General features: G+C 35.0%; 1 protein-coding gene across 1 annotated transcript; it reads left to right on the top strand.

Annotated features, from left to right (window-relative positions):
• Positions 1–6303: 6303 nt before the first annotated feature.
• On the top strand, positions 6304–8862 carry LOC113705881 (5-OH-xanthotoxin synthase-like). The gene is made up of 2 exons (XM_027227786.2): positions 6304–7409; positions 8025–8862. Exons 1-2 carry the CDS (start codon positions 6516–6518, stop codon positions 8631–8633), a joined length of 1503 nt encoding a protein of 500 aa, XP_027083587.1. The 5' UTR covers positions 6304–6515; the 3' UTR covers positions 8634–8862.
• The last annotated feature ends 730 nt before the right edge of the window (positions 8863–9592 follow it).

Genomic DNA, 9592 nt, shown 5'->3' with positions numbered 1-9592 from the left:
GCCCAGAGTCGGAGGAGCCCCAAAGAAAATCAGCAAAAATTTCCTCCAAAATGCCAAAAATCCCTTTAGGAGGGGTAGAGGCTACAAAAATATGGATAGGCAATGACGCTAGCACATGCCGTATCAACACCAACTTCCTTCCATACGATAATAACTTCTCTTTCCACAATAACACCCTACCTGCCACCGAATTACATACTACTGAAAAATTGCTCTTCTTCCATCTTCCAAAATATAATGGACACCCCAGATACTTTATTGGGAAGGATTGTGAATGAAACCCAGTAACTTATACCATAATATGCTTTTGCACAACAAGAAAGCTAGCATGAGTCAAAAAACAACTTTTATGATGATTGACCTTCTGTCCCAATATTAACATATTATCTTCCAGCATTTTCATAACCAATTGTAATGACCTTTTCATTCCACTAGAAAATATAATAACATCATCTGCATACACTAAATGAGTAACAATCGGACATCCCAACGGAACCTTAAAAGGAACATAACCTCGACAACTAACCAAGGAATTCAAAAATTGAGACAGCACTTTTGCACTTAGTACAAAAAGAGCTAGTGAAATCGGATCCCCTTGCCGGATCCCCCGACTAGACTTAAAAAAACCTTAGGGCGAGCCATTAACAATAACTGAAAACCAAACATTAGAAATAAGCCTCCAAATCTTATCTATCTAGCCTTCACAGAACCCGAACCTTCTTAACACTTGTATCAAAAAAGACCAGGAAACCCTATTAGATGCTTTAGCCATGTGGGGAGGGAACGTAATGGTACTGCGGTTTGTCAGAGGTCCACACCATGGTCAGCTGATATGTCTCTGGTGGTCGCACCTTCTAGCATAATTACATATTCCCTAGTAGCCGCTGTACAGAATTCAATTTCCAACATCTTTTCTGCAATGACTTTGGGAGAGGATGGAGCAGTTTCATTTTGTACTACTATTTCGACTAAAGACTATCCAAGGAGTGCTTTGGTAGTCCTCCAAGTCATTTTGCCATCATCTTCTATGGCTGTTACTGCCAATGGAGCTCTTCTGATTGGTGGGGAAAGTGATGGTACAGTTGATAGATTAACAGAGATAGAATTAGGCACAATGGTGGAGGAGGAGGAGGAGGAGATTTATCAAGTTGAGCAAGGGTTGGGAGTTTGTCTCCGCGTGGTGAGCAGGGAGATACAAAATAGGAGTTTGGTTTCTTGGTTGTTGATATATTTAATTTAGATTCGAGAATTCAGCAAGTTTAGGAAAAGGTTCGAACGGATGAAAGTTTCAATGTGATGTGATCGCAAAGCCTAAGCACAAAGGTATTTGAGCCCAATTTCCTAGCGATCGATCATTACGCTTTAAGTTAAAATTATCCACAAACTCTTTTGCTACACTGTTTGATGATTAATTTCTTATTTTGAAGCATTCAGGGCATCTCACGTGCCCCAAATTTTCATCAGTTAAAGGCTTATTGCTGATTTTTCCATTCAACTAGTTGCTATTTGTGAACCGAATTTACCTCCAGTGGAAATTCAATGGATTCATGTGTAGTTGAAGATGGATAGGTGCGTTGTTAATGGTAAGGGTTCCCTATGGGTATTTTATCAAAATTCATTAGTTTGTGAACAAGTTGGTGAATCTAGTCAACATCTATCAATAAAGGTCCAATCACAATTGTTCCCTGATCTGATGGTCTTTTCTTTTGTACATGCAAAGTGTTCTGATCAAGAAAGGGCTTTGTTTTGGGCTCTATTGGTAGATAATCCTATGGATTCTCCGTGGTTTCTGATTGGGGACTTTAATGTCATTGTTAATGTAAAGGAAAAAAGATGTGGTTTTTTCTTTTCAAATGGGTAAAGGGTTGGATTTTATTTCATTTATGGCTATGGTTGGAGTACAAGACACTAGTTTCTCGAGGTCCCAGTTTACATGGTGTAATAATAGAGGGGGACATGCTCGCATTTCAAAGCAGCTGGTAAAATGCTTTATAACCAGAGTACGTCTAGTTTAGCTTTTAATTTTATGGTACAACATTTAGGGAGAGACCTTTCGGACCATGCTCCCCTTCTACTAGTACAACGACTAGGCTTGATAGTAAGCCAAAATCCTTCCGTTTTTTGAATGTTTGGACAACTAAGTTAGAATTACTTGAGGTTATTCATAGAGCCTAGGATGGTGTGTTCTCGGGTTCTCCGCTTTAGAGATTGGCTGCCAAATTACGGCAAGTAAAAAAACATATCCAAGTTTGGTTTCATGAGTATTTTGGTGATATTTTTGAGGCAGTGAAGAAAGCTAAAGAAGTGGTATTGACAGCAGAATATCAATTTGATAATGATCCATCGGAGACTAATCTACTCACCCTTCAGAAAGCTCGGGCTGTATTGAGGAATTCTCTCTTTATAGAGGAGGAATACTGGAAGCAAAAGGCTAGAGTGAAATGGCTTCAAGAAGGGGACAAAATTCAAAATATTTCATTCTATAGTTGCTAAGCAACGAACAAAGTCAGTTATTCATAGGATAAAAAATGCGAATAGGAATTGGTTAACAGATGAGAGTCAGATTGCAGCAGAGGCAGTTGATTTCTTTAGAGCCTTATTTTCCTCTGACCCTTGCATGGGGTTGTGGGATACACAGAATGTGATTCCCAATATTATATCTCAGGAACAAAATGATGAATTAGTTCATGTTCCTTCTTTGAAGGAGATTAGAGAGGTTGTTTTTGTGATGGATGGTGAGAGTGCAGCTGGGCCAAATGGATTTACCGGAAGAATTTTTACTTTTGCTTGAGAGGTGGTGGTGGAGGATATATATGAAGCAGTGGTTAGTTTCTTTTGTGGGCACGAGTTGCCGAAGAGCATTACTTCAACACTGATTGTGCTTATTCCAAAGGTTAATGCTTATTGCAAAAGTTAATGCTCCACAAAAAATGTAACTTTCACTAGAATTTCCTTAGTTCATTAGTTAGAGTAGTATAGTATAGGTAGTGTAGTTTATCCATCTTGTATTTGTAGCTAGTGGGGATGAAGATTGAGGAGCAAAGATGGAGAGATTGATCTCATGTGACAAAGGTGATATCTCTTCTACTACTTTCTCTCTTGTATTTGATTTCATGTTTAGTTATAATACAAGTTTGGTTTTTGTTTTTATCATGTTAGTTAAAGTTTATGCCTAGAGTTATGGATGAACTTTCTATATCTTATTAGTGATGTTTATTTGGTTATTTGATGATATTATTTTGAGCTATTTATCACTTTTGCTTTCCTAATCATGATTAACCGGCTATTAATTGTGATTATCTAAAGGTGTTAAGTTTGCAATAAGAATTGGAATTTAACACTAGTTTAAGAAAATGATAAATATAGGGAGTACACTCACGAGAGTAGAGGTGCACCTATGTGGTTTTAGTAACTTGTTCATATAATTTCATAGAAGAAATGAGCTTGTAGTTAATTTCATAACCACGAGAATAGGTATGGTTTAACTACAAGTATAGTTGATTCACAATGAGAGTAGGTTTCACATATATTAAGAAATTACGGTATAACTAGCCAAAATAATAGTATTCACTTAACCGGTAATCTCATTTCCAAGAGTAGTAAGGAATTCCATATCTGTAGGAGTATTCTAGTGTTATTTTCATTAATTTTATGTTTATAATTCCAAAAGTAGTTCGAAAAACACCGGTAATTGTCACTCTTCCCTATGGGATCGACCCTTAATACCCTATACTCACTCACGATTCGTATACTTGCGATAAATTGCGTGTGGGATATTTAGAATGTTATAAATGCAAAACTTGATTATGGATGAGCTAATAGTATATGTATACCCCGCACACGTCAGCAGTCATGGCTGCCATTTGAAACAATCAGAAACCCTAAAAAGCTTTGGAGAGAGAACCCTAAATCTGAACTCCAGTGTTTAGATCTTCAATTAGTTTTTTTATATAGTATCAAACGCTCAAATAAGGTCATATATTTCCTTGTATTTATTTCTATGGATGAACTTAGGTTGTGAACATGCCTTTGCCGCAGTTTTGACTTGGTTATATTTGATATTGTTTCTAAGAAAACACTAATTTCTAAATAATAAAATTATCATAACTTGATTCTCCAGTTGAATTAGTAAAATCCTAACTTGACTAAAACACTTCTAATAATACTATGAAAATTTCTAATTTTGAATCTTGATTTAATATGCCAACAAAATTAAACTAAAAAAATGATTGAACTATTTGGAGCTCAAACACAATAAAAATACACCCCAATTACCATAATCAAATAACAAAATCGACATTCAAGAATGTTGTGTGTAATAGTTATGAACTGAAAGCATGAAAATATTGTCAAATAATTCTGTTTACTTGGAAATTTTTATCTATATACAACATTTAATCCTACACGTGTTTAAACATCATTCACTTTTTCTCTTATATGCATGTAGGTTTGGGTCTGGATTTGTAATTGGGTATAAATTATACAAAACCATATTCTATGTAAACTCATGATAATTTCACAAGGTCTAGGCTTTAAAATTTGGACCGAAATTCAAGGAAAAAAAACATGATACATTTGATTGGGGAGTGGGTAATACCCAATGTGTTAACATGCCTATACACGACCTTTTCTTACACTCTTTTTTTTTTCTTTTTTATGGATGGGTCAACATGTAACTTGGAAGCATTTATCTTCTTACTAACTTTACCTTGCTTTCTTCAATTTAAAGTGACACCTTAGTGTTATTCCACTTTGAGACAAATTAATTAGGGTCCAACCAGGTAGATTGTTCAGTGAGTGCAAATATTTTGGTGGAGGTTCAGTCACATCATTACGAAACCACAAACGACCAAACCAAATTTACAGAAAAATAATATCCAATAAATAATTTTTACAGAAAACCTGTTAGATACAAATTGAAATAATGAGATGTCAAAAATAAAGTTTACATTAATTGCCGACATTGCCAAAATCTAAGACAGCAACCTCTAAACATCTCCAGAAAATAAAAACTAGAACCCGAATTCTGAAAGAAAACCTGTTATGTCAAGCCATAATAATGGCATGTCAAAGACAAAGTTTATATAGATTCCTGTACATGTGTAAGACAGCAACCTCTAAACAACTCCATAGAACCTGTATAAATAATCACGTAAAATATGATACGCTATGCATAACACAAAAACCTATCCGTGTTGAAGTCATATGCAATTACGTACATCGCAACAGATTCAAAAGGTAAATCACATACCGTCTTTGATGGAGCTATGATTGTGAAAAAAAAATAAAGGTCAAAATCAAATGGAGAAAGGAACTCAACAGGAGAATATGATGACACAGCAATACAAACAATGCTTACGGCGTAGCCAAACCAACGGGGGAAAAAGAAGAAAAGAAATTGGTACAACCAAACTGCCTACAAACGAGCGGATTTAATTAGCTGGAATTGAAGTTTTCGTGTACACTGACTAGAAATAAAGGACTTGCGCAAGCACGTAGTAGGATATTAAACAGATAGAAGAAGATGATTTGGTTTCAATTGCAACACATTGAAAGAACTCTTGTACTAGACTTCACCGTGAGTTGCGTTATATAGCGTATAAAACTTTAAAATTTTTTGACGAAGGCAGTTTTTGTAATGTATCAATTTATATGGTCCCATAAATTATAAATGTATCTCAATCATTGCCATAAACATGTATGATACAAACAACAAAGTCAACTAAAGATGGCCCGAAAATGTCCCCTGTGATCTATATAGTACCTTTTTAAGTTCCCACCTTGTCACCGCATGATTTGATGATTATTAACAATGTAATGTAGTGCTTGATTTTTTTTTCTTTTTTTTAAAGGTATCAACAGTGGTGTTTGAAGTTAATTTTTTTGGCATCCGAGTCTCACAATTTGTGTTTTATACAATTTCGCACAAGTTGACCTCTAGTGTAAATTAAATCAGGTATAGTTTAATGTAAATCAATGTAAACTGAACTACACCTGATTTGTTATCAATTAGTAGTATAAATCAAATACAATTTAGTATAAGTTGATTATTATCATTTAATGTAAATTGAGGATAGTTTGATGTAAGTTGAGGGTAAATTATTAGCTTACACCAACTTGTGCAAAGTGGAACTTGTGATGTCTCGTTTCTTTTCGTGACATAAAGCAAGCACGAAGATGTGTTGAATGAAAATTAAAATGCGATGCAGCTAGGACGAGAAACAGAGTGACTTCGGGCCAATTTTGTTTAGCCTTAAATGACTTAGTTTGGCGAGCTAGCGGGTGGAAGATCAAAAAGGATAAACTAAATAACGGAAATTCACACCACATCACAAGCAAGAAAAAGCCAAATCCTACCACTTTCCACTTATTTTAAGAGGTGAAAATTTCGGTTGCCATTTGTTGGCTGCACTCAAAAGCCAGAGTCATTCTTTCCTATGCCCCTCTATTTGAACAAACTTCTCTAGCCATTTTTCCAACAATCCCAAAAAAAAAAAAAAATCCCAGTTTAAAGTATGGAAGTCCTCGTTCTTCTAGTCTTCGCAATTTCAGTTCTTCTAATTTTCCTTCTTCTTCCAAACAAGAACATAAGATCCTCAACAATTCATCATCCTCCGGGCCCTCCAAGGCTTCCAATCATTGGAAACTTCCACCAACTAGACCCTTCATGCGTTCATAGATCCCTTTGGGAACTTTCACAAAAATATGGTCCACTGATGTTCATCAAACTCGGTTCAGTGGCAACCCTTGTGATTTCTTCGGCAAAATTGGCTGAAGAAATCATGAAAAACCGAGATTTAGAATTTTGTAGTAGGCCAAAATTGACAGGCCTGCAAAAGTTTACGTACAATGGCTTGGACATTGCCTTAGCACCATATGGTCAAGAATGGAGAGAGATGAGAAAAATCTGTGTCACTCATCTCTTGAGTGCAAAAAGGTTGCTGATGTTTCGTCCGATTCATGAAGATGAAGTGTCACGAATGATTAGAAAGATATCTAAACAAGCTGCATCTTCTGATCCGGTGATTAATTTGAGCGAGACTATTATGTCTCTAACTAGTACAATGATCTGCAGGATTGCTTTTGGGAAGAGGTTTGATGAGGAAGGTCATGAAAGAAGGAGATTTGATGGTCTTATTCGCGAAGCTCAGGCCCTTCTTGTGGCTTTCTTTTTCTCGGACTATTTTCCAGCAGTTGGATGGATTGATAAGTTCACAGGAATGCTTTCTAGACTTGAGAGTATTTTTGAGAAGTTTGATTCGTTTCATCAAGAACTTATAGATGAGCACCTCAATCCAAATAGGCCAAAGTCCATGGATGGAGACCTTATTGATCTCATGCTTCAACTACGAAAAGATGGAACAACTTCATTTGAGATAACTATGGGTAACATCAAAGCTATGCTCATGGTAATTAATCATCTGTTTGGAAAGCTTAAACGATGCATTTCAATCGAATTCACCTCTACTTATTTCAAGATTAGTACAATCACATAGCACCAATAACCTTATTTAGTGATTATTAGCAATTATCTATTAATCTAAACTCTTTCTGCCTTATTGTTTTCAATTTTGCGCTACATAAATTGCACGCGGTTTGCATACATCCAAGATCTATTTGTGAAGATTGGCAAGTAACGTGCATGGTTGGTATTTTGGACAGGATTAGTAAGCATAGCGAGTTCTCTAGTGGATACATTTAAACATGTTTGCACCTGTAGACCACCTGTAGACCATGGAAAATTTTTCTCAATCCTTAAATAAAATTCTTATCTCTAATATTATGGTAACTCTTTCAATTGAGACAAAATATTCTGAATATGACTGAATAGTGTCGTGACTTAAATTTTGTATATTTGTGAAATTTGAAGTAGGAATTCACTTGTTGATAACTAAAGAAGACAATAAGCCTTGCATATATTATAAATATTCTCTAGCAATCTTTAGCCAATAGTTGATTTATTTTGTTAAATAATTAAGATGGGCTTAACACAACTGTTTATTTGTTTCCAATTAAAATTGCAGGACGTATTCTTTGCCGGTACAGACACAAGTGCGGTGATCATTATTTGGGCAATGACAGCGATGATGAAAAAACCAACAGTCATGAGAAAGGTTCAAGCAGAAATTAGAGGAATCATTGGAAAGAAGCAAATGTTAGATGAAGATGATGTTCAGAACCTTCCCTATCTCAAGGCAGTTGTTGAGGAGACATTCAGGTTGTACCCAGCCTTACCACTTCTAGTACCTAGAGAAACAATTGCAAAATGCACTATTGATGGTTATGAAATTCAACCCGAGACCTTAGTTTATGTAAATGCTTGGGGAATTGCAAGAGATCCTGATTATTGGGAAAATCCAGATGAATTTTTGCCTGAGAGATTCTTGAATAGTACTCTTGATGTGAATGGGCAAGATTTTCATTTGATCCCATTTGGGGCAGGCAGAAGAGGCTGCCCCGGGTACTCAATGGGAAAAGGAACAGTGGAGCTTGCACTAGCCAATATTTTGCACTCATTTGATTGGGAATTACCTCCTGGAGTGAAGAAAGAAGACATTGACACAGATGCTTTGCCTGGTATCACAATGTGCAAGAAAAATGATCTGAGGCTTGTGGCCAAACTCCATGTTTAGTGCTAAAGTCAATTTGTTAATCATCCAAAACATCTACAAAAACTTCACTTTGCTTCGATAATTAATGGTTTAGCATCTTTCAAAATTCCTAAGGGGAAAAACGATCCGATCGTCGAGAATCTGATGCAAAGTTTCTGACTGAATTTCCTTTAAGCGCCCATTGAACACCTATTGGACAAGCCATTTCATAATTTTGCTTAGTAGAAAATAAAAACAAAATATTTGATAAGTACATATTTTACATGTTTTAAGTGCATTTTATTATTTAGTTTTGGTGTGTTTTACTTATTTTTATAGCTAATTAACTAGGATTCTAGTGAAAGTATACATTTTGTGGTTTAAGTATGAAAGATTGCATTCTATGTGTTTAAAGAGCCGAAAACTTCATGTTTTTGTAAGTTTAATGATTCAATCATCAAATGGAATGACTTGAGAAGATAATTGGATGATTTTTGATGATCTGAAGTGATTTTAAAGAGAATATGAAGTGCAAAATGTTCAAGAGATGAAATGCAATGAAGTATAAAGAAAAGAAGATTAACAGTTTAGACATCTTTTAATATATCAGCTATATCTTAAGTTACAAGTATCAGATTGAGGTGATTATTAAACCATTTTGAATCTAACACATAGCTTTACATTTTTATGAGACATAGCTCTAGCAATCTTTAGCCAATAGTCGAAGATTCGTGTCTAAACCATTATATAAACCCTAGCAGAGTTTTTTTAAATTGAAAAGTTTCTATTTTTGGAAAGTTTCTATTTTTAGAAAGTTTTAATTTTTGGAAAGTTTCTTAGTTTGGAAAGTTGCCCTTTTTGTAACGTTCCTTAATTTGGAAGGTTCTCATTTTTGTAAAGTTTCATAATTTAAAAGAAAATAATTATTCATAATTATATTTATTATCTTGACTATTATCTTACGATACATGTTTATAATTTATAATTATTCATTATTATTA

The sequence above is a fragment of the Coffea arabica genome, chromosome 8c (assembly GCF_036785885.1).
Source record: "Coffea arabica cultivar ET-39 chromosome 8c, Coffea Arabica ET-39 HiFi, whole genome shotgun sequence".
Taxonomy (NCBI): Eukaryota; Viridiplantae; Streptophyta; class Magnoliopsida; order Gentianales; family Rubiaceae; genus Coffea; species Coffea arabica.
This window is presented reverse-complemented; position numbering and strand designations above follow the sequence as displayed.